Here is a 25,701-nt window from a genome sequence, read left to right on the forward strand (position 1 = left end):
TCCTACCACTGCCGCTTTTCATACTCCAGTTACCACCTTAAACGGTATTGTACATCCAGCTAGTGTTTGAACTGCAGCGGCTGTTCGTTGATTCATGTCATCAAGCAACCGAACGAACTTTCCTGGCACTCCACAGGCGTAGAGCGCGTTGAGAAGACGGCCTCGATGAGGAGAGCCGAAAGCGGCCTCAAAGTCCGGAAACGTTAATTGCATTGCCTTCGAATACCGCTGCCGGATTTCGATCACTCTCCTGACGATGAAGCTGGTCAATCGTAGATCGGCCAGGACGAAAGCCAGCTTGCTCGTCGCGCGTTGTTCTTCGCGATGTTTAATGAGTCGGTCCAGGATAATGCGCTCCAATACCTTGTACATATCACGCAGCAAAGAGATTCCTCAATAATTCCTAGGGTCCATGACGGATAACGTCTTGTGGAGGGGATTTGTGATAGCGTATCTCCACGAATCGGGTATCCTTTCTCTATCCATATTGAACAGATGGTCTTTGTCACCTCACGAATCTCAGACAGAAGAATATATTTCAACATTTTTGCGCTAATTCCGTCGTCTCCACCAGGTTTTCCATTCTTCATCTTTGAATACAGACTAGAACCTCCGACTCGGTCGGTGGCTCCTCGTTATCCGCATATGTAGGCCTATGAACGTGCTCCAGTTCAGGGGCTGACGGTGTTTGCCGGCTCAGCAAGGTCTTGAAGTGTTCCCTCCAAATTGGAAGGTTTGCTTCACCGACAGCTACTCCATTGGCAGTGTTGAGGACAGGAGAAAATTTTTTTTCATTTTGCCGCTATACTGTTAGGAGCTTAGTTTAGGAGCTGACGACGCTTGCCGGTTCAGCAAGCTAGCAGCAGTTCAGCATAGATTTTCCGCGGGCTCTTGTCCTTCAACGCCTTTTCGAACTCCACCGCGTCTGACGTCCACCCGTTATCGTGGTCTTGTTGCAGCTGACGACGCGACTTCCTTCTTAGACGCTTTTCCTGGTTGAAATCGCCAGCGCTGCGGACGACATATACAGAATTGTACGTGGATCTTATCTCCGCAAAAGCAAAGGCAAAGTTCTTTCGCGGCATTTGAACCGGGATGGTTTCCTTTGCAGCGTCCTGGATGCACCTTGTGAAGGAATCCGCATCGCTAAGCTTCTTCCTAGTCCGTACTCCAACATGAATAAACACAAGTTGGCGGAATTTTGTTCTGCAATTATCGTCTTTCAGACCTGCTACGTCGATTTTCGGTTGGAGAGGAACTCCTCGGTTTCTGTTGTGGAACCGTATCTTGAGGCTGAGAAGAACTGAACGGTGGTCAGAGTCGAACGCGACGTCCCAAACAGCTCTAGATTTTCGGATATCTTACTGAAGAATGTTCCTCGCCAGAACGTAGTCGAGGTGAAGTTTAAGAGTCCCCATCTTCCGCTTGCGCTGCTCTTCAGGCGTTAAAAGGGTTGAACCCTGCCACGTGAGCTGATGGCGTCAATGATTCCTCCTAAAAGAAGAGGCGATGATTAGGCCCGTCTATTCGCACAAGTCGACCAGACGGTCATCGTTGTCCGACGTGCGTTCTGCTGGATAATACCATTTTCGTAGCACATCCAATTGTTGGTCGACTCCCATCTTCGCATTTTCTTCGATTCCGATAATGACCACCTGCTGGTTTGGTATTTTAGACATCAACACATTGATTACATCATAGAAGGCGTCCTTACTGTTGTCCTCAGCGGTTTCGGTAGATGCGTGAGCACTTACGATCCAGACTTTACGTCCTCTGCGATGCCGCAGTCGTACAAAGGCGCATCTAGACGACGTTGAGCAGAATTTCTCCGTCAGGTTCTTCTAATCGTTCCTCACAGCTATCGCGCAGCCACCTACTTTGTTTTCGTCAGCATCGCCGCAGTATATGGTGTAATTTTCGACGTTGATGGCGGGCCGATCTCTCATGATATCGCTGAAGCCTAGACAGTTCGGTTTGTTGGAGTTCACTTGACAGTGTACGACACTGTAGGTGACGAAACAAATGGTTGTTGCTGAAGATTCCATGCTCCCTCCAGGCAGTTGACCTTTCAAGTTATGGGGTTTGGCGATGTGCTGGACGACAGCGCCTTTTTGCAATGTATGAGAATCTTTCGCCATATAACAGTGCGGGTTATATTATATAGCTCGTACGTTCCCAATGCGTACACTCGAACGCTTGATTGTGTTTAGCTAAGGCAGGACCACCACGTGCAGGTAGCAATCGGACTCGTATACGCGGCCCCATTACTCGAAATATGGAAAACCCGTATTTCGAGCAATGCCTTAAGATTGAATATATTGGTATCGAAAGAGTGTTTGAAACTGAAGTTTAAATATCCTCCAAATAAAGAACTGACGCGTTTTGAAAGAAAACTGAATTAGTCCGTTTGAATCTTTTAAGAAGAAAAAAACGAAGAAAGCGTTGTTAGAAAAACACAATTCTAATTTTACAGGGAATGCCAGTACTATTAATTTTCACTGATCAATGAAGGGGAGCGAAGTCAACACCATAGAAAGTGTGAAGTCAGACTTTAGCCGCGCGTTCAGTCTGCTTCCTCAATATGCAAAAAAATATAACGCACTCTAGCACTCGTTACAAAAATAAGAAATTGCACATAAAGTTAGAGGGTGCACTAAGTTATAACCACAGGACTCACCTAAATCCTGTATACATAGTCCGGTAGCATGGAAAGTTTCTCCTCCGATTCTCATCTGATATGATGCACCCATATTTTCGCTAATAAAACGAAGAGAAAAGAAAACAAACAAAACGTTTGACACTTACTTCAACACGCGTTTCCAGTCCTTTAGCATCCCATGAGACACAGGCAAGAAAATGACGCACAACTAACTCGTAGACTCGCCACTCCTCACCTTGCAGAGATCCACTAAATTTCTGGTCAGGTTGACTACTGCGGATGAGCTGAATACCTTTTAGTCTCACTCTGTGACAAGTTTCAAAGGATGGATTGGTGGATGCGCCTCGTCCGACTTGTTTCCATTTCGTGGGTTTGGGCCGTGCTGCAACACCTGAACACAGGTCCTTGTAATGCAAGCCAATTGGTATGCAAGCCCTTACGTGCAGATTACCTCATTCGCAAAGTCACCCCATTGTGAAGAAGTGATCAGTTTGTTGACCAGTGACTCCAAATTGATGTCAGGAGGAAATTTGTTCGTTTCAGTCCTGAAATAAGCCGAAACAAGTAAGCAATTAAGGGACTAAAATGTAATGAGTGCTCAAAAATGTAGTAGTTAGATAAATTATACTGAATCCAACCAAAATTCTTCTTAGTACCAAATAAATTGGGAACGAATTACAACAAAAGAAGAGAGGATCATGGCTACAGTATGTGGTAATCTCATCAACGACGGGAAAAGAGGCTCAGTTATATCAGTTATAATCTAGCTATATCTAAGATATATTAATCCCTCGATAATGCTATGTATGCAAGCGCGTTCCTGCTCAGGGCTGATTAAAAAAAAACCCCAAACTTTTCTGAAAGGTTACAAATCACGTAGCAATATTTGTTTAAGAAACCTCTTTGATAAAGATTTTTCTAATCAGGCTTTTGAGAACAAAGTGAATGGGGAAGTGTTTGGCAGAACAACTTTCTTTTTTCTCAAAACTTATAGTAGTTTTTATGCATGTTATTATCGAAAAATTATGTAATATACCAAAAGTAATTGATTGGTAGTGGACAGCATAGAAATCTGTTCTAAGACAGTAGTACCAATAGCAGAACATCTTACTTATACTTTTTGATTTTGAATGTTACAATACGACTTTCCAAAGTATATTCTTTCAGTACATTTCCCCAGGTCTAATTTAGTCTTTCCCTTTCTTTCTTTTAAGAAGCTTGCCCACGAAGAACATGTGAAGAACTTTACATCGGGACCCACGGCCTACAATGGAATGACCAAGGGGAGAGGCTCTCCGAGTTCATGATGACGACTAAGACCATCCATGGGAACTCGCAATTCCAGAAGCCCTTCCCTCTACGCTGGACGTGGGAAACACCCGATGGAGGGTAACGTAATGAAATAGATCACGTCATCGTTAATAAAAGGTTCTGCCTGACGGGTGTCGTTATTGTGCCAAAGTTCTATACGAGATCGGACCATCGCCTCCTCCGAGGAAGATTTTCCTTCACAAGGAGAGAAGAGAAAGCCGCCAAGTTCATTCAGAGAAAAAATCCCAGAACTATCATCAACTGGGATCTCTTCGCAACGCTAGCCGGCTTTTGGGAAGATTCCGCAATGGACAACATCGACAAGGAATATGGCTGGCTAGTTGAACACCTTCACGAATGCGCGAAGAAGGCTGAGAGTTTTAAAACCATCAAGAGACGCTTGTCCCTTGAAACTCTTGAGCTGATACGCCAGTGTGGAGCAGCACGAGTCGCATGGAACCAAGAACTCACATCCGAACTCGCAAGGCTTTGCAGAGAGGCGATAAAGGAAGACCTTAAAAAGAGAAGAGCAGAAGTGCTGGCTGAACCTGCAGAGGCGGGAAAAAGCATCCGCTATGCCCGTCGAGACTTCGCCAGTCGCAAGACGAGGATGACTGCTCTCCGGAACCCGAAAAGAACAACCATTGCATCGAAAATCATCTACGACTTCTACTCTGGTCTCCTCGACAGCCATGCCCACTTGCCTCCTCACCATCTGAGAAAAGACGGACATGTCATTCCAGAGGTTCTCCGTCCGAAATACGACATGCTGTCGTTTCAAATCGTACGGCACCTGGTCCCGACAGAATAAGACAGGAACACCTGAAGAACCTTCCGCCAGTACTCATCAACACCCTGGCGAGGCTCTTTTCACGTTATCTGTTGGAATGCAGGGTTCCTAAACAGTGGAAGACCAGCAAGGCCTTGTATAAAACCAGCATGGTGTTGTTGCATAAAAAGGGAGATCTACATGACATCGGTAACTATCGCCCAATCTGCTTATTGTCCGTCATCTACAAGCTTTTTACAAGAGTGATCCTTAATAGGATTGAAAAAGTCTTGGATGAAGGACGGCCATGCGAGCAAGCAGGGTTTCAAAAAGGATTCAGCACGACTGACCACATTCACACTGTTTTGGAACTCATCGAGGTATCACGAGAGTACAAGATGTCGCTCTGTCTCACCTTCATCGACTTGAAGAAGGCCTTTGACTCAGTTGAGGCGGAAGCGGTCGTGGAAGCCTTGGACAACCAATGCGTCCCTACTCAGTACATAAAGGTACTTCGAGAGTTGTACAGTAACTTCACGACCGGAATTTCGCCATTCTACAAGAATATCATCATTGACGTGAAAAGGGAGGGGCGGTCGACAGGGTGACACACTCTCACCCAAAATATTCACAGCCGCCCTCGAGAACGCAATGCGAAAACTGGAATGAGACGACATGGGAGTGAAGGTTGATGGTCGGCAGCTACACTATTTGCGCTTTGCTGATGACATCGTACTGATAACACCTAGCATCAGCCAAGCGGAGCGAATGCTGACCGAATTCGAAGAAACATGTGAATGCATCGGTCTTCAGCTGAATCTTCAAAAGACGATGTTCATGCGGAACGGATGCGTCTAGAATGCCCCAATCACGCTCAACGGAACGAACATATCCGAATGCACCAGCTACGTTTATCTGGGTCGGGAGTTGAATATGATGAACGACCTGACTCTCGAGCTGGGCACGAGGAAACGAGCGGCTTGGGGAGCGTACAAGAGCATCGAGGATGTGGTGAAGAAGATCAAGAACACCCGGCTCCATCCACACCTCTTCAACACCACCGCACTTCCTGCTTTGACCTATACTTCGAGAACCTAGGCATTTCGCAAGCAGGAAGAAAACGCGGTGAGCATTATTAAACGCGCAATTGAGAGAGTGATGCTAGGAGTGTCCCGTTTTACGCAAGTGAGGGACAGGATTCGAATTTCTTTCCTACGTCAGCAATCGAAAATTAGAGACGCCGCCACGTTTGTCAAGGAAAGTAAAATAAGGTGGGCCGGACACGTGATGTGTTTTAACGACAACCAGAGCCGTGAGCGACTGGGTTTCCCGTGATATCCAGCTCAATACAGGAAGACCGTCGACCCGATGGTCAGATTTCTTCACAAAGTCCTTCAAAGAAAATCATGATGCTCTTCGTGTCCCACGCGAAAGGAGGAACCACTGGGCTACTCTGGCACGCGATTGGGACAAATGGGAGAATTACTGGCGCCCGCTCGACTAGTTCAAAGATCAACGGGAGTCAAGGTGATCAAGGTGACCAAGGTGATCTAACAACGCTTTCTTCCTCTTTTTTCATTATAAATAAAGGCGAAGTATATCATAGTTTTCTTTCTGAACGCGTCAGTTCTACACTTTTACACACTACAAGAATATTCAAGCTTTTGCTTCAAACACTCCTTCGATGGCAATATAATATAGACACAATTTGAAAGTATTACTCGAAGGATAGGTGTTCCTCCTCTTTTCCTCCAGCAGTTATCACAGAATTATATTTTAACGTGAAATGACGTGAACGACATCATTGTGCTGATGGAGATAACGTTCCTCGTCAGATCATATAAGTAGCTTGCTACTGTTTAAGCGGCCGCTTGCATGCCTTTTTTCACCTTCTGAGTATCCTGAGCGAAACGTGCAAAGAAACAGACGCGCGAAGATGTCGTAGAGGCCAGTGGCCACGGATACGAAACAGTTGCCACGTCACATTTACCTTTTGCAACATCCACTTGAAACACGAAGTTACTGCGTGATACTACTGCACCATGGAACACCAATTCCACACCACAGGATCCGTCGCACCCCATTCTATAGTGTCGGCGTCGGCGCACCAATTCGATCCGTCGCACCAAATTTGTTCTGTTATTATTTAGCATGATCATGATCATGATTGCTACATCCCCAAATGAATTTTCATTATTTCCACCTTACTGAAGAGCCACTGGAGTGAATTCTACATATATTCTATTCGCATTGTGGCTTCTATTCTTCTCTCGATCTGAGAGTAGAGCGAAACGGAGAACTATTAAATTCCAACTTCCGTACTTTCACGATTCTATTCTCTAGAAAAACTTTCAACATATAACAGTTTCACTGTCAATGATGGAAATTGTGTGTAGGAAGTAGAAAATAGTGAGAAAATGCTTTTAGAATGTGACCTGCGTCGGTATTAGTTGTTTTTCTACTTTGCAAAAATAGAAAAGAAAATAAAAATAGAAAAGGCAATAAATAGTTCGATCCTCGCCGGAATCTTGATTTTTGCGAAACCGAAAAAAAAAATTACTGAGACGAACATTTCACCAGCAGTTTTTTCTGAAATTGTATTTAGAGCACTGTTCTTCGCATATAGGTGTCATTCAGAGATTATTTTAGCGATTAGAACCAGACCCTGATTGGAAATTACTGTTGGATTGGTCGGATTTTAGTATCTTAAAATAAAAATGAATAAAGGACTACAGAAGAGACGGAGAAAGACAAAGGTGGCTGCTTTCTGTAAAAGAAGATTTGCGCTATTAAAAAGTTTAAATATCTTTCTCAGAGACCCTCTGGTTTTTTGAAAGCTAGTTGAAAAAGTTTAGAAATTTAGCATTTTTCTCAACTAGCTTTAAAAAAAAACGAAAAGTACCAGGAGGAAAGCAAAAACGAATCATGATAGCAAAAATCTTCCCCTACAACATACTTCAAACAGAATTCGTCTTTATAAACTACAAGCTGAGTTATTGGACTTTGTTCGAAGTCATACAAATTTTGACGTGTTGCCGAAAATATGAGATCTCGCACTTTTTCCCGCTGCAGGACTACGAAGCGCCGCTGGAAAATTCGATGCCATATTTTGATGGAGCATCAAGGAAAACCCTTCACTGCAAGTTTTGGTCTCTGTTCCAGTTCCCTCAGACGCTAGTTGAGAAAAACTCGAAAATTTGAGGCAAAATTTGGAATTTTTCTCAACTAGATCTCAAGAAAACTAGGAAAGCTAAGAGCACCAAACTTTGTAGAAATATAGAAGTCTCTCTCTACAGATCGCAGCCAGCTTTATTGCATAAAACTTACTTTGAGTGTCGATGTTCAGAAACTCGTAGAGCCTTCTTTCTATTAATTTTATTCCTAATTGCGCCTGTAGATGACTTTTTCCGCTCAGTAACAGCATCGAAATTGCTTTTCTGAGTGATAACAATAAATTCGTCCCTGTCGGATGAGAAATATTCAATTTTAACTCTCGCGCACTAAATGCAAAAATTCCACTTTTGTCAGTGATTTATCTCCGACAGTCGCAATAAAAACGGAGACGCATCACGTATTGCCATTGGATTTTTTTTCCCTCTTCTTTATTTTTTTTTTTTTTTTTTTTTTAAAAAAAAAAAAAAAAAAAAAAAGTTCGTTCAGAACGCACTGTATAATTTACACTCTTTTCTCTCCTTCTACTCAAGATCCAGCAAACTAGTCCCCGCCCAAAAGGTGTGAAATTATACTAGCAAAATCTTTAAAAAAAATACTTCACGCCATCTATTTTCCTAACATTTTGCATCTCTTATGAGTTCTTTGAGATCAAAAATTTCCTCGCTTTTTCCTTCTCCTCTCTTCATTTTTTTCTCCACTGTTGAAAAGCCTTACCACCTATTTCAATCTCCGACACCCTCTTACGACCCCCTGTTGAGAAATTCTCAACGCACGCTTGACCTTGCCAGGGGGATAAAGGCCATTGATTACTCAAGCGTTGACGTTTGATATCTGAACAGTGGCGCTAATTAATTTAGGAAAGAAGGGTAGGGATAGAGATATCGTTTTCGTCTAGCTTATAATTGCTATCCTAGAAATGTGTCTATGTGGACGTCACAAAATCAAGCAACCCTTGAATTACAGCATGTTTCGTTACTGTCGGATATAAGGAGGCGTAATATGAACGAAACAATTTTTCGAGCTTTCCATGCAATGCCGCTTTCTACTCTGGACTCTGCTTTCTTGCCCGGACTCCGATCCATAACCAGTTCCAAATTAAACGTAGTTACAAGCGGAAGAAAGAATATTTGAAAACCCAAAAGCGAAGGCTACAAACACTTCTGGGGATATCACAGTGAGATTGTCTTTGTTTTCGACGTCAACAATCAGAAGTGGTGCTTCACAGAATAATTAAGAAAAACATGTTTATCTGTTGGCCATTGGAATAGTTTATTTCGCGGTTCGTTTTCATTCAGATCGAACTGGCCCCCGAACTTTGCAATCAGACAAATGGAGACTGCGTGCAGAGCTTCTCCGAGTATTGGGGTTATCGACTGCATTTATTCGACTGATTTTGGGCTAGTTTCGCTCTAGTAAGGCATTGTCAAAAGCAAAAAAGCATGAAGGCGAAAAATCGGCTACCACAGTTCTCAATCAATAAAGAGAGATAAACCAAAAAAAATTTTTAGTCTCCTTGTTTAGCCTAGTTCTTGTCAACAGATCAGACAGAGTTCGGTATGTCCTAATGAACTGATAGCTACATTCTCAAACTAAGGCTCAGCGGTCCTTTATACATAACTTTTTGCAGCACTTGACCTTTCCTACATACACGGGAGAAGCGAGTAATCCACATCATACCTTGGGTAGGAGATATATCCCTTATTGTAGAGTTTTTCGGCGACATCCATGGCACGCTTCGCACTCATTTTTAGTTTGCGCACAGCAAGCTTTTCCAACTCGACAGTATCCAAACCCTGAACATAATTCAGTACATGAAACATTGAAGGTGAAAATTCAAGGGTGGAGTAGGAATCCACACACACACACACACACCTGCGGCCTAAACTTGGATTTTGGTTTAGAAGAGACCGCTTCTATTTTAGCATGCCCAGCTTCTAGACAATCATCGTATAAGATCTATATACACGGAAGATGAATTTCTAGGATCGCTTTAAGGAAATGTAAAGCGACAAGGATTCAAGACAAACTTGCACAACGTCCTGGTCAAACAATCTGACTCGGTCCCATGTGAACTCAACCTAAATTATAGAGTGATCAAAGACATCACGTTTTCAAAATGCGTAGAAATAAATGAAAACAGAAGACTATGTCGTTCAGCCACATAGTAGTCTCTTGAAGAAAAACGAGGTCTGTAAAACCCTTTGGATTCTCGCTCGCTTTCAGACAACTGTCTTTCGGAAGATAGAAGAAAATAGATAGAGGGGTAGAGAAGAAAGACTTGTATGTAAGCATCGTTTTCTCGAACAGCATTGGAAAAAGGATGGCACCACAGACCAAAATTCTCCATCTCAAGTAATCTCGACACGCATTCATAACTGCTTTATACATTACATCTAGCACCTAACTTGCTTGGTGCAATGTTAACTGCAGCTGCGAAGGTATAGTTACTCAACGGTATACTCATACAAATATTTCACTACTTTCATGAGCATAACCACCTTTCTTGAAAAAAAAGAACATGCCGTGTCCGAGCAAACACGCGTACGATCAACCAATACAAAGGTGAAGTGCAGTCGGTAAGAGGTTGCGCTGTGGCTACAATCGATCGGAAGTTCGGACCTGTGCTAGTGCGAACCAATCCTTTCATCTCTCCGGGGTCGACAAATTGGTACCAGACTTGTCTGGGAGGATAAAAACACTAACTTGGTACATCCACTAGCCCCCTTCCCCCAATTCATTGTAAGGCTGCACACGCGTTCATAAACCTCAAGACGAGTCTGAGTTGAAGTCGAACGCGTAGGCGCATCTTCATTGAGATTGGTCAAAGCACTTTATCCTCAAGTACACTGTTCCCCTTAAATGAGGAAATTTCTAATAAGTTGTTATGACCATTTGCAATCAAAACACGTTTGCAATCGCAGCTTTTGTATGACTTGTAAGCTTCTATTAAACAACTTCGATATACGAAAACATGTAGTAAAAGGTATTCACGTGCTCGCAATCTCCCCATTTTATACAGCTACCTGCTTGTCACACTAAACCTTCTTCTGGGAGAACAAAAGCATCCTTCCGTCGACCGGCTCTTCTATGATGCCCTTTATCACGATCCTCCCACATGAAAGTTGTGGTTGCTTCCCCTTCTGTTTCATTTTAAAAAAAAGCGCTTGGATATACTATATATGCTTTGATAAAACGCTTTGACAGCTTACTTTCGATCTACATTCATCCGAAGAAATGAAATGATTGGTTTCTTTTAGGGCAGACTCAATCCATCGATCGCGCAGTCACAGCTGGACCTCCCACAATCCCTATGTCTTACCTCAAACTTCTATTTTCGCGTCAGAATAAGATCCTGAAAAACAAGTAGTGCTGTAGCTAACAGCACATAACCAGGCGCGTCGGAGACACCCTTCGTTGTCATTCGAATTTCCCTCGTAAAGAGGATATTCAATGATTATTTTACTGAAGAGTGACTGCCAAGTGGCACTGCAGTGCCGCAAGTTCACAAACGTTTGAGCTCTGCTGACAGCGAAGTCCGAGTGGCGGCGAGTGGCGGCGCGTTCTGGCAGCACTTTCGCGACGTGGCAAGAATCACTGGTGGCGTCGACGCACGCGAAAAAACGAGCAATGTCACCTCCGGACTAACAATGATGTGCGCCGCCATCGAAAATGAGTGGAATTCCCTTTGCCAATCGTCGTTCGCAACTCGTATCAATGGCGGCTGCTGGCTCGTTTCTCTGTCACTTTTATGACGGCAATCCAATCCCATAGCATCTAGAACGCGCTGTCCGCGTCACTGTGAACCCTACTAGCAATCTTAACGATAAAGGAAGCACTGTGCCGATAAATCCTAACGGGAAAACGTGCTAAGTTTTAATTCAGAACCGTTTGAAGTTTATGAAATTGTGTGCAGCCGACATGTCAAGTCAGTGTTTTTCTTTTCCCAGATGACCCTGGCATCGATTTATCGACCTGAAAGCGCGGTTTCGGACCAACAATCTATCGTACGATTACAGCGGAACCTCTCACCGACTGCATTACGCTCACGCATGCTTAACGGCACCAAACAATTCTCTCTCATTCTTCAAAGTTTTTTTCTAGACTTCTCTTCCGACCAAATGACCTCACTTTGTAGGGTTTAAGATGTCTTTTCTTGACGTGCAGAGCCACCTTACAGACTGGTGCCTAGCTTCTCCTGATAAGCCGCTGGTTTGGGAAAGGAAGAAGTGCGCATCTTCATTGTGATGCTTCTTCTGATTTTAGTGTTTGAATAGGAATTTCAACTCAACCCTGAAAAGTTTTCGATTTCTTATTCCAATGGAAAAAACGCTAAAAGGTAATAAGAGTACAGAAGTCGGAGATTTTTTCTTGATGTAGTTCTCAGAACTTGGAGACAACTCCCTCTTCAATACGATCTCCATGGATAGGTCGCGTTAAATTAGGCTTGCGATGATGATGAAGCACTCGAAAAAAAAACAGGATTTCAATTATTTAAATCCCAATCATAGGTGCTATAGGGTCGAGCCGGACCCTCTTCAGGTGAAGGAGGCTTAGCTCATGAGGTGCAGCTCAAGTGAAGGGGATCCTTTCTCCAGCCGCCCAAAAGTGAAGAGGGGGAAATTCACCAACCGTTCAAAACTGAAGGTGGTCCTTCCCCCAACCGTTCAAAAGTGAAGGAGTTCAGAGCACCGGCTCCGACTATCGCATCTATGATCCCAATGGATTAACCGATCTCTACCAAACTTTGTGCAGGTACATTGGTAGAAAGATTACGGGCCACTTTTCCGAGCCAGTGTAGACTCGTCCATCGTTTTTGAACGTTTGAATCAACTTTATTTTACTTTATTTTACAACGCAGCAACTTTGCCAGAGAATATCGATGTATTGATTTCAACCTACTTTCTGTCTAGGCGTAGTAAAACCTTGCCAAGTGGAGTTCTGGTATATGTTGATCACAAATATGCTAACTACTTTCTCCGAAAACATCGATTTTACTGATTTTTCTTATACGTTCTAAGACTTACTGAGACTTTTATGGAATTTCAGGTTCCTTTCAAAGGCTGTGTCGTAAAAATTGTACCCGTTCCATCATAATAACACAAACCTTAGCATCGCCTCTCCTGTGGTCGACGACAAGTTTCCAGAAAGTTTCCGAAATAAAGCTCTCTATTGCTTTATATCTCTCCACAACGAAGCCTAGAGTCGGAAATTGACAAGAGCCGTAACTAACAACTTGTTTACCTGAACAAGAGTTATAGGGTGACAAACGCCATAAAGTTTCCACACTAAGGTAAGCAAGATTACCATCAATACTAAGTAATTGACCAAATCGCTGCTGCAAGTGAAGGGTTTGTAGACGAGTGAAAGCAGCACCTGAATAAATCATTCTAAGCATCGAAACAGGAGTTCTGTATTATTCGAACCATTTTACGCCGCAATCAGAATTTGCAACACTCGTAGTCTGGAGAAAGAACCCAGGATGAGGTATTCTGCACTCAGAAATAGATGACACCGAGAGAGAAATGCTACTTAACTCAGACCAAAGGCAGAAATATAACGTATTCCTCAGGGCTGATCTTACATTTGTGGCCTTCCGTGGACACGTTCTTCATGTAATCCTGACAGTACGCATGAATTTTTGAATTTGGTTTTTTTTTACATTTTCAGAAGGAAAGAATGCAAGAACAGTGAAAAATCTCACGAATTGTTCTTATTCACTACAAAGGTGACCGAAGGGGCCTTCCTGGCCGTCTTCCGGCACGCTTGCCAACCATTTTATGCAAAATGTTCACACAGATCAATACCACGCAACTAGTTATCAGGGACACTGAGTGAAGTACAACCTCAAGGATGTTGCTGGTATATTTTCACACCTTTATTCCGGGACTAGTTTGTTGAAAAGCTAAACAAATGAAAGACATCGAGATTAAGATAAATGCGAGGAGTCATGAGGACAAAGGCAAGAAAAAGAGTATAAATTACACAATGCTTTCTGAACTAAGGCTTGCTTTGAAGTGAGCTGCTTAGAAATAATAAAATAAACTGTGAAAAAAATGAGAAATTGGGAAATATTGAGTATGAGAAAAGGAATAAAAAGGAGTGAGTATCCCCCACCAACAGGCAGCTGTCAGTTTGAGGGCAAACTATCAAATAACGAAGTAAATATAGTACATTATAAATAATATAATTAGAGGTTGTGAAGGTAATGAAATAGAAAACAACCAAAACAACCAAACCGTGTTTCGAAGGCACATGACTAAATAAAAATTTGATCCTCCTAAGGATTTGATTTGCTGTTATAACCATCAAATCTAAGAATTACAAGTTTCTGAATTATTATTTTATGTAAGTGAAATTGAGTTAACTAGAGTTAACTTCGTGTGAGTACTAAGAGGCCGTAGGAGAGAAACTCAATTTCTTTCATAGCTTGAACATTGCTTCTGCACTCCTTCATTATGTCCAATTAAATATATCATTTACTCTATTGAAAGGACCATTGTTGTACAAAATCAGCGCCAGTCGATGGCGATATGTCTCTTTTTTTTCTCGACGGTCAGTAATCACTTTGACACAGATGTGTGATTCTTGCACTTAGCGTTCAGAAGTTTAAAGAGCACATTTCTCATCCGACAATGACAAAGCATCGTAATAAAGAGTAATTTCGATAGTGTTGCTAAGAGAAAAAAGACAGAAAAAAGACATCTACAGCCGATATTAGCGATAAACTTAGTACGGAGTAAGCTCCACGAGTTTCTGAATAAGAACGTTCAAAGCAAATTAAGTGGAATTGGATTTCTGCAGAATTGTAGAGACAGACCTTGTCTATATTCGTGCGAAGTTTGGTGTTTCTATCCTTTCTAATTCTCTTTTTCGTGAAACCTTGTTGAGAAAAATTATATTATTTCCTCAAATTTTTGAGTTTTTCTCAACTAACTTTTGAGAAAACCAGAACACCTACAGAGATCCAAATTTGCAGCCAACGATTTTCCTTGATTCTATTTCTATCATGATATGGCATCGAATTTTTCAACCGCGCTACCGTAATCGTATCGAGTAGAAAGTGGGAAACTTCAAATTTTCGGCTTCAAAATTTGTGTGACTTCGAAGAAAGTCCAAAACTCAGCTTGTGGTTCACAAAAATGAATTCGATTTGAAGCATGTTGTTGAGGAGGAGTTTTGCTGTCATAATTCATTTTTCATTTTTAAAAGTTTTTTAAGGGGCGGGTGTGGTGTAGCGGTTAGAGGTTCCGCTTCCTGCACGATCGATCGGAGGTTCGAATCCGCCCTAGTGCTCACCAAGCCTTTCATCCCTCCGGGGTCGATAAATTGGTACCAGACTTGTCTGGGAGGGTAAGAGACTGACTTGTCACGTCGGCTAGCCACCGCAAGTCATTGCAGAGGCCAGTTACACGTTCGTAAACCTCAAACGATTTTGAATTGAAGTGAATGTGGGTGCGCATCCCAAACGGATTGATTAACGCCAGTAACTTTACCCTTTATCCTTTAAAAGTTGTTTTCGTCCTCTAAAGAGTCAGTTTAGAAATATGCTAAATTTCTCAGCTTTTCTCAACTAGCTTTCGAAAAAATCAAAGGGTCCCCGAAAAAGCAATTTTAACCATATTATAGCGCAAATGTTCTATTACAAAATCTCGACACCCTTGTCCTCTTTCGTCTCTTTCCAGTCCGTTACGTTTATTTCAAGGTAACAAAATCCAGCAGTAATTTTCCAATCAGGGTCTGGCTTAATCGCTGAAATGACTTCTAAATAACACCTCTATGCGGCGAACCTTGCTCCAAATACAATTTCAGAAAAATTCTAGTGAAGTGATCTTCTCGGTAATCTTTTTCGGTTTTGCAAAAATCAAGATTCCATGCAAATCAAGACGGGGATCGAACTATCCATCGTCTGTAATCACTGTCAATGAGGGAAATTGTGTGTAAGAAGTAGAAAATAGTGAGAAAATGCTTTTAGAATGTGATTTGCGTCGGTATTAGTTGTTTTTCTACTTTGCAAAATGGAAAAATTCCGGCGGGGATCGAATTTTCAACCGTTCGTTTCATTCTCGATTAGAAAAATTGTGTGTAAATGGCAGGAAATAGAGTGAAAATGGATTCGAATGTGACATTCGAACCATTCGCCCTCGTGATCGATCAGTCAGCGGTCCATGCTAGGCGTCTCCGATCTAAGGTGAGCGTTCAGCGTAGTCGCTAAACTGGTGATTGAAAGTAGGCGTGGAGTTCATCAGTTTAGTAGTAGAGAGGTTGGTCGTTTAAATTGTAGATTGAATCCCCCTTTTCAGGCTCTGAAGAAGGCGATATAGCCGAAACGTTAGCCAATAAATTTATTTAACAACGTCGTATACAGCTTATCAAGCTCGATACTACAACTTATTTTTCATTGCTATATGAGCGGCTATACTAGAAACAATGAGACGAGGGGTCGTTTTCTGGAGGGTCTTCTATGGGGGGGAGGTCGTCATCACGAGGCTTTTCCAAACTACACGTTGACCCTGCTCTCGATCCCAACCGCAGCGCTCCACCGTAGCATTTCGACCGCAACAATTTACGCAACAGCCAGGGTTTCATGTCGCTTTGACGCGACCACACCGTGACTCTAGCCGAGCAAATGTTCTTTGAGACACAAGTTAAGTATCCTTTCACTTTCTCCAATATAAGTAGAATCGCGCCATGCACTCCACCTGGTACTTCTTCAATCGCCGGTCCCGCAGTTGTTTTAATCCGCCGGACTGTCATGCGAGCGCAGTTACAGGATAGCATGCTTTATAAAACTACGTATATAGGGAAAAATGAAAGAATTCTCTCTCTATGTGTCAAAGAAAATTTGGCTGGTAAGGAGCGGAAGTTTAATGGCAGCACTTGCGCGACACGAGCAAGAGAAATATGATGGAAACAATGACGATAAAGATGTCACAAGTGTAGCTGATGAGGAGGTATTTCCAGAGAAAACATTAGATTCTAGATCTCTGTTTTGAATCCATCCATCAGTAACAAAAAAGAACACATCAATCACAAATGTTTTTATGGTGTTTGCAACGCTCTATGTGCTATAAAATTGTGAAAATGCACACGCGATTCCTTAGCACTCTCTCCAGACATTATAAGGATACTAAATATGTAGATCTCATTCATTCTGGTGACAACTCAGAAATGCGATTGCTCACTAACTCAGTCCATCTGTGAGATTGGTCAAGTAGTTCTCTTACAAGAGATCTGCGTACTGTACCCGGGACACTACCAAAAATAAGGAAAAAAGAATGTGATGAGATACACATGATAAAAGAGTAGCTCGAACCATTTTCAGAGTTCTGATTTAAAAAAAAGTCGACACGTCGAGACAATCACTGCACTCTACCACGATAACTTCATTGGGAGAGCATGAAGTCCAATTAGCATGCCGAAGTTTTAACAAGAAGCTCGTTTTTTCTGTGTAACCATTTGTGAATAGAATGACATTTAAGTCCTTAGTAGAATCCGTTTCCATTGACATCACCCTGTCGTTGGATCGTTCTATCGATCAGTAAGTGCTTAGAGGAAGGGCGCCAGTGATAGTCTCCGTCTACGATTGTGTCGTGCCGCAATACGTGCGATAACATCATGAAACGGCTGTGCGATTCATCCGAAAAATCTTTCTAATCCTCTAACGGGAGATTCATAGATACTAGTTTTGAAAAGTGCAGATTTTGCAGTTTGGCTGAGATGGTGAAAGATTAAAAACCACCTATGCGTAAGTCCAGCTCGGATCTACATTCCACAGCATCAACGACTTTCTGATCAAGCCTGGTGAGATTCCTTGATGCTTGGAGGATAGCTCTTCGGGTAATTTCCGAGAACCTGCAAAATTTAACTGACGTTAAATTCCACACACATATTAAATAGATAAAAAAAAAGCTTACTAGCCTTGCGCGATATATGTCAATTTGAGGATTGCTTTTTGAGCAAACCTCTGCAATTTCTGCACCAATACTTTCACCTTCTCGATCACAATCTGTCCATATTACTAGGATGCCACATTTTGCAGATTCTTCCCTTAAAATTCCAAGAACCGAGAGTCAGCAGGAATTCGTGGGAAAAGTATTGCAATCTAATGCATAGACTGACTCGAGAGTTCTAGCTATGTTTTTCATCCCTTCAGGAACTACGCGGTACACCGGAGCATCGAATAACGTGCGAACAGGTACAGTCTGAGAAGAAGGATGCTGACATCACCATGATTTTGGGTATCACTACATCCAGGTTTTACAGAAAGTAAAGACCCACATTCCAATTCTTCATGTCAGATCCAAAGCAGTGTTCCATCAGATGTCCAGATACACTAGTCATGGACAGCTCAGCATACTGAACTTAAAAAAACTCACGCAACACAACAGAAACCATTGACTGACCCGTACCTGACCGAGAATTTCAGCATTCAAATTGTATATTTTATTATAAACCGATCGTCCTTCTCGACGAACCATTTGTCCTATAAAAAACATGCTGAACAACTCAGCAACTTGATCCAATCGAAAGCAAAAGATTTCTTGCTACTAAACTATCTCAACGACATGAATCGTTTTCTATAAAGTCCAGCTTCTCAAAAGTTAAAAAAATGATAGTAATTAATCTTGTTATCAATTCTGCATCCACTTAAAATAGAATACATAATGTGCCAAAAACAAATGAAGATGAAATGTACATTTGGTTTGTGTTCTCCTTTCTAAAAGTTGGATATGCACGATATTGCTTGATCAGATCCAAACATACGCTGCCTAATAGATGACATATAAGTGAATGCTAAGACTTACTGATTTTACTGTCATCCCAAAATATCTGGGGCTTACCTCGATGCGCACTAAACATCTGACTATATATCAAGAGAACTAGGCAGAAAAACGCCAAATTTGAGAGGAATGCAGCGGCACGGGGTGTAACATTCTGCCGTAAACTTCTTTCAAATGACAAAAAAATAGAATAGAAAAATGAATAAAGGATAAATAAAGGATAAAGTGTCTGGCGTTAATCAATCCGCTTGGGATATGCTCCACGTTCACTTCAATTCAGAATAGTTTGAGGGTTACGAACGTGTAACTGGCCTATGCAATGACTTGTGGTGGCTAGCTGATGTGTCAAGTCAGTGTTTTTATCCTCCTAGAAAATATAGGCATGAGCTCCACAAGTAAGGGACACACCACAAGCAGTATGCGAAAAACTAATTTCAAGTACATGCTAGTTTTCTTTCATCAGTTTCACTTCCGTTCTTGAATACAGAGAAAGAAGCGACGAAGCTTGGCTTAGCTGCGTAAACGGCTGCGCTCGAAACGGTGTTGTGCGCGTAGCGGTTGGGATCGAGGTGAGCTAGCGTCACCCATCACTGCACTTGAGGTGTAGTGAAATCTTGTAAGCATGGAGAGACTTAGAGAAAGAATTGAAAGTAATGATTGGAGGAGCATGGGATGCCTACATACGTGCGATATTCGGAGCCGGTGGTCCGACATTGTTCACTTTTGTACGATTAGGGAGAGATCAGCTTCACTTGTGGAGAGTTGGCGAAAAGACCCCCTTCACTTTTGCAGTGTAAGCGAAGGCATCCTTATCACTTGAGCTGCATTCCATGCGCTAGACCCCCTTCACCTGAGGAGTGTTGGGCTCTTTCCTATCGCACCTATGCATGCCTATGCACCCATCAGAAAAGCCTCGTAATAACTTATGCGAAACGGCTAAACACAGATCCACCTTTGACACTGTAAGAAGAACCGTAATTAATGGCTTCAAAAAAGTGTAGTGTGGATTCTAAGATATGCAAAAATTTCTTGAGGGGGATCAGAAACAAGATGGGATGATGAGTTCGTTCCACTCTAGCGGAAAGATCAGAAGAGAATGCGTTGAAGATCAGGACCTTGTCAACTGCAAACTCCTCTGTCATGATGAAAAAGAAAGAAACAGAAACAATGATGGGGTTAGATCAACTAAGTATCTAGGTGTCTACGCATTTCTGGTAGACAACAGCCGTATCAGGTGTTTACGCCCCTCTTCAAATCACAGAAATTTTAATAGTAGAGTATTCAATAGTATTTTAATGGTATTTAATAATAGAGTAAAAAGAGAAAGCAACAAACAAAGAATGGCAACTAGTTTCTTTATCCCCTTCAGTTCTGGCGAGTTAAGTAAAGGTGACGTGCGATCGAAGTGGAATCCTCGATAGCTCCAGTGTGGTGTGGGACAGCCTTCATAAATAGGGTACACATGAACGAACGAAGAGCAGAGCTGTCGCTAATGCTACTGCGATGAAGTCTGCTCTTCGTTCGTTTATGGTAAAGAGGTTCTCGCTGATTTCCCCGGAAATGTCTACGAGACATTACGTATCCAGTGGGGCCGCGCATACAAGTCTGATTGCCACCTGTTCGTGGTAGCCTTGCTGTAAGTAAACGCAATCAGGCGTCAGAATGTACGCATTGGGAGCGTACGAGCTATGTAACCAGCATTGTTATATGGCGAAAGATTCCCATACATTGCGAAAACGTGCTGTCGTCCAGCACATCGCCAAAGCCCATAACCTGAAAGGTCAACTGCCCGAAGAGAGCACGGAATCTTTAGCAACAACCATTTGTTTCGTCACCTACAGTGTCGTACACTGTCAAGTGAACTCCAACAAACCGAACTGTCTAGGCTTCAGCGATATCATGAGAGATCGGCCCGTCATCAACGTCGAAAATTACACCATATACTGCGGTGATGCTGATCAGAAGAAAGTAGGTGGCTGCGCGATACCTGTGAGGAACGATTAGAAGAACCTGGTGGAGGAATTCTGCTCAACGTCGTCTAGATGCACCTTTGTACGACTGCGGCATCGCAGAGGAGGTAAACTCTGGATCGTAAGTGCCCACGTACCTACAGAAACCGCTGAGGACAACAGTAAGGACGCCATCTACGATGTAATCAATGTGTTGATGTCTAAAACACCCAGCCAGCAGGTGGACATTGTCGGAATCGACGCAAATGCGAAGATGGGACTCGAACAGAAATCCGATGGTAGGATTGCTAGGAAAATGGCATTATCCAGAGGAGTGCACATCGGACAACGGTGACCGTCTGGTCGACTTGTGCGAATAGACGGGCCTCATCATCGCTTCTTCGTTCAGGTGGGATCATCGACGCCATCAGCTCACGTGGTAGGGTTCAACCCTTTTAACGCCTACTACATTCTGATGAGGAACATCCCTCAGTCGGATACCCGAAAATCCAGAGCTGTTGAAGACGTTGCTTTCGATTCTGACCACCGTCCAGTTCTTCTCAGCCTTAAGATAAGTCTTAAGATACGGTTCCATTAAGAGAAACCAAGGAATACCTCCTAAACCGAAAGTCAACATGGCAGGTCTCCCGCCAACGTTTGTCTATTCATTTTAGAGTACCGACGAGAAAGAAACTTTGCGATGCGGGATTCCTTTACAAAGTGCATCCAAGACGCTGCAAGGAAACCCTCCCCGTTCAAATGCCACGGAAGAACTTTGCCTTTGCATCTGCGGAAACAAGACCCACGTACAATTCTGTATATGTCGCCCGCAGTACTGGCGATTTCAACCAGGAAAACCGTCTTAGAAGTAAGTTGCGTCGTCAGCTGCAACAAGACCGCGATAACGAGTGGACGTCGAGAGCGAAGGAGTATGAAAAGGCTTGGGAGGACAAGAACCAGCGGAAAGTCTATGCTGAACTGCTTCTAGCTTGCCGAACAGGCAAGCGCCGTCAGCTCCTAAACTCGAGCATGTTCTTGGGCTGACATATGCGGTTAAAGAGAAGCCACCGACCGAGTCGGAGGTTCTGGTCTGTATCCAAAAGATGAAAAATCTGATGGAGACGACGGAATTAGCGGAGAAATGCTGAAATATCTTCTTCCGTCTGGGATTCGTGAGATGACAAAGATCATCCGTTCAATATGGATAAACGAAAGGATACTCTTGGAGACACGCTATCATAATTCCCCTCCACAAGAAGTTATCCGTCACGGACCCTAGGAATTATCGAGGAATCTCATTGCTGTAGGTTATGTACAAGATTTTAGAGCGGATTATTCCGGACCGACTTATCAAGCATCACGAAGAAACAACGCACGACGAGCAAGCTGGCTCTCGTAGGTGGCCGATCTACGATTGACCAGGTGTTCATCGTCAGGAGAGTGATCGAAATCTGGCAGCAGTACTCAAAGCCAATGCAATTAGCCTTTCTGGACTTTGAAGTCGCTTTCGTTTTCTCTTATTGGGACTGTCTTCTTAACGCGCTTTACGCCGAGGGAATGCCAGGAAAGTTCCTTTTCCCACTTTTCCGCTTCCTTGATGACATGAGTCAACGTTCGAACACCGGCCGAATATACAACACAAATCGCGGTGGTAACTGGAGTGGCAAGACCTTTTTTGTTCTACTTCGCTACCGACGACATCATGCGAAGAACAATCAGTCAGTTTCCTGCTGACATCGTCTTAGCACTATCAGGGCGCCTCATGACCGATCTCGAGTACGCCGAGATGTAGTTATATTCAGCAGAAAAAGGCAGTACGAAACTTCAACATGTTGTCAACCTTTTATCGAAGTTGGCTGCGTCCTATGGATTACGTCTACGCCTTGATAGATGCAAGTAGTTGATCTCTTCGAGACCTCGAACGGGAATCAAGCAGGACGGACAACCAATTGACTTATTACCTAAGCTGTATGCTGAACAACAGCGACAGCTTCAGAACGATATTCAGCAAAAAAGCGCTAAGGCCATTTCAACTCTTTAACGAAGTGCCTGTGGTCGACCGCCATCACCAACGAAGTCAAGCTGGGAGTCTATCTATCCGCAATTCGTCCTATCATGATGTATGGATCGGAAACTCGGGCAGCACCATCTACAGTGATGGAGAGGCTTGATTACACGGAGAGGATGCTGCATAGACGGCAGTTTGGCTACTTTTAGGTATGTCACAATGAAGAGCTTTACGCGGATGTGGGTACCGGAGGATGACACGTGGAAGATACCAACATCGTGCACCGCCATCGAAATTGGCTATAGAGAATCGTTTTCGCTTTTTTGTTCATATAATAAGGAGACCAGCAGATCGCCTTGTTCAACGAGTTTTGAGGAGTTTGTCGGATTCAAGCTGGAAAAGGCCACCTGGCCGAAAGCAGAAGTTCTTGACTGAGGTGTTGAAAGAGGACCTGAGGACACTCTACGCGTATAGGCAGTCCAGGCGAGACGTAGGGTTTCACAGAATATGGAACAGCGACGAATGGATTGAATCCCGTGCAAGCTCTCGCAGAAGATCGAGAAGATTGGGCACAGCTATGTTCAAGGACGACACACCTCGGCGAAGATGCAGGTAATCGCGTCAGGCGATGACATCAGCCCGCCCATTAAATCAAGTAAGTCATCCCCGATAAGACGCAAGTGTGCCTCGAGAAAGCCACGTTTCAGTCGTTCATGGAGGTGCAGACAAACATCCATGCTCCCCTGACTAAACCCAGAACAGTACATAGTTACAAGTAAATATGAAAAAGTATCAATAAGAGAAATAATTACTAGTTATGAGCCTGCTCGTACAAGGGTCTTAATGTGAATAAAAAATGAACTTATACACGACATTTAAGAAACAATGTATTTAATTTTGAATGACATATTGCATAGTGGGTGGTCCTCGAAGGAGGGAATTTTGCACAAAAAAAAAGAACCTTCCAAGACGTAAAGAAATGTACTCAAATAAACATTTCTCCCCCCAAGAAGTCAGATACTGAAGTGCCCTCTCACAAGCGCCTATTTTCATTCCATTTCTCTAAATCACTTTCCTCCGCTCTCATCTATCCATCTGTTTCCAAACTGCCAGCATTCTTCGTTTCATATCGAGACTACTCATGCTACTAAAAGCTGGGGACATAAAAGATACCGATAATTCGTCGTTAGTTCATCCTCGCTATACCTGAAGACTTGAATGTTCCATGTTTTAAACAAGAATTTTATATACGTAAATTGAACCCGTTAAATGTATTTTTCCCCCACATGTTTTCGTACGTGTCAGGCATCATAAGATAGGTGCACCAAAACCAAAGGAAGAAATGCAGAAAGGAAGAATCTAACATTGACGACATTAACAGAGGAAAATATTTTTCTCTTCTGCCAATATTAGATTTTAAAAAATACTAGATAAATCTTCAAATACAACATAGAACACTATTTCTATAATCAGATCGAAATGAGCTGAACCCCAGTGCAGTTGCCTAAGCGGCTGCGCTGGAGTGGAGCGAGCGACTGGAATCGAGGTAGGACCCACGCCAGCTCCGTCATCTCAAACGCGCCGCTTACACGCAAGCTTCAAGTCTTATTGTTCCGACTATACCACCGACTTCTTTCAAATAGTATACAGGGTGAATACAGTAGTATACAGGGTATATATGATGATATAATTATAGCAAAAGCATATGCGCAGACAATGTGACTTCGTGTTCGGAGCCAGTCCTCTCTTTTTTCTGTGCTTCTCTTGTTTTTATTGTGTTAATCTGATCATTGAAAATATGTCATTTTTGTATCGTCAAGCGCTCCTGCCACCGCTCTTCACCCACTGAGCTTCATCACTAGGACCTTTCGTTTCTTTTCTTTTTTTTTTACCTTTCGAGCTTCACCGGCGTCTCGGAGCACATCAAGACGTTATGTATAAATTCATTAGACGCTACAAGGACCTAAATTAACAGGGACCCCACGCGGCGCGAAGAACTATGTGGACCTTTTGAAGGACAGATTCCTACCCTGGGCTAATGCTCACTTTGGAAATCGCCCTTGGACCTACCAGCAGGACGGAGCCCCCACTCACAATCCAAGAATGGCGCAGAACTGTAACAAAGCCAACTTTCCCGACTTCATCACCTTTGACCAGTGGCCAGCTAATTGAATCCTATGGACGATTTTGGAAGCAGGAGCTCCATACTTGCGTGCCACAGTCGATGCCTTCCCGGACCCCTGCTTCAGGGCCTGCATCCATACCAAAGGAAGTATAATAAGATCAAAACAACATGAAGCACGGTTAACTCGCGTGAAACGCTGCGGTCCGACCTCGATCCCAATCATTGTCTCCACCGCGTCGCTTCGAACACAGTCGATTACGCAACTGCACCTTGCTTCATTTCATTTTGACCCGACTATATTTTCGAAATCCAATGTTGTTTTTGAATTACAAAAAGCGATTTTTGGTTTAGACCGATAAATACTGTTACATCATTGGTTTCTCAAAAAAGTTACATGTTGCGCTCTAGGTAATTTGAATATCTTTTCGCTTTAATTCTGGGGTACCCTATATGTCGTGTTCTGGCTCGTTTCCTGCCGTCTTAACGGTTTTCTTGCCATTTCACTGGCGGTACATTTTGGTCTGGAGAAAAACTACCCCTAGGAGTGCGCAATTAACTGAACGTTGAAGAATCACCAGTTCTGTACAGTTCTATACCATTTTCCAATAAGCTTTCCAACTCATTCTCAACGAAGAAAGTGAAGCGTCCGTGCACGCTAGCGATCATGCAGAAAGATGTTTTATGCAAATAAAGCATCGCTTGACGAGATTGAATAACCTATCTCTTCAGATGTCTCAAACTATTCTGGTAATACACACATTCAACTACTAAACATCGCAAACCTTTTGAAAGAATTGCAGCAACTCCTTTGGCTACATCGTTTTTTTCCGCTACACATAAAATGCGCCTCATCTGACGTCACCGTCGGCAGATTAATGTAAAATTTAATTTTGATTTCAGCCATTGCGTAGAAATAAAAGGCAGG

General features: G+C 42.9%; 3 protein-coding genes across 4 annotated transcripts; 1 reads left to right on the top strand and 2 right to left on the bottom strand.

Annotated features, from left to right (window-relative positions):
• Positions 1-18: 18 nt before the first annotated feature.
• Positions 19-372, bottom strand: RB195_009978 (uncharacterized protein; the record flags this gene model as incomplete). Its single annotated transcript, XM_064190768.1, has 1 exon — positions 19-372. One exon carries the CDS (start codon positions 370-372, stop codon positions 19-21), a length of 354 nt encoding a protein of 117 aa, XP_064048351.1.
• Positions 373-848: 476 nt separating this feature from the next.
• Positions 849-25,628, bottom strand: RB195_009979 (uncharacterized protein; the record flags this gene model as incomplete). Of its 2 annotated transcripts, XM_064190770.1 has the most annotated exons (19): positions 849-1,206; positions 1,366-1,460; positions 1,542-1,826; positions 1,878-1,960; positions 2,678-2,732; positions 2,806-2,908; positions 2,965-3,050; positions 3,111-3,204; positions 9,591-9,706; positions 9,786-9,869; positions 9,941-9,991; positions 13,018-13,154; positions 13,218-13,286; positions 17,653-17,765; positions 17,832-17,960; positions 18,033-18,115; positions 18,192-18,269; positions 18,323-18,396; positions 25,559-25,628. In XM_064190770.1, the coding sequence occupies 19 exons, from the start codon at positions 25,626-25,628 to the stop codon at positions 849-851; spliced, it is 2,163 nt and encodes a 720-aa protein (XP_064048353.1). The 2 variants fall into 2 exon arrangements, with proteins under 2 accessions (XP_064048353.1, XP_064048352.1); XM_064190769.1 differs by lacking the exons at positions 1,366-1,460; positions 1,542-1,826 and having other exon boundaries at positions 849-1,115.
• On the top strand, positions 22,905-23,267 carry RB195_009980 (uncharacterized protein; the record flags this gene model as incomplete). Its single annotated transcript, XM_064190771.1, has 1 exon — positions 22,905-23,267. One exon carries the CDS (start codon positions 22,905-22,907, stop codon positions 23,265-23,267), a length of 363 nt encoding a protein of 120 aa, XP_064048354.1.
• Positions 25,629-25,701: the final 73 nt, after the last annotated feature.

Source organism: Necator americanus, chromosome III (genome assembly GCF_031761385.1).
Source record: "Necator americanus strain Aroian chromosome III, whole genome shotgun sequence".
Lineage (NCBI taxonomy): Eukaryota > Metazoa > Nematoda > Chromadorea > Rhabditida > Ancylostomatidae > Necator > Necator americanus.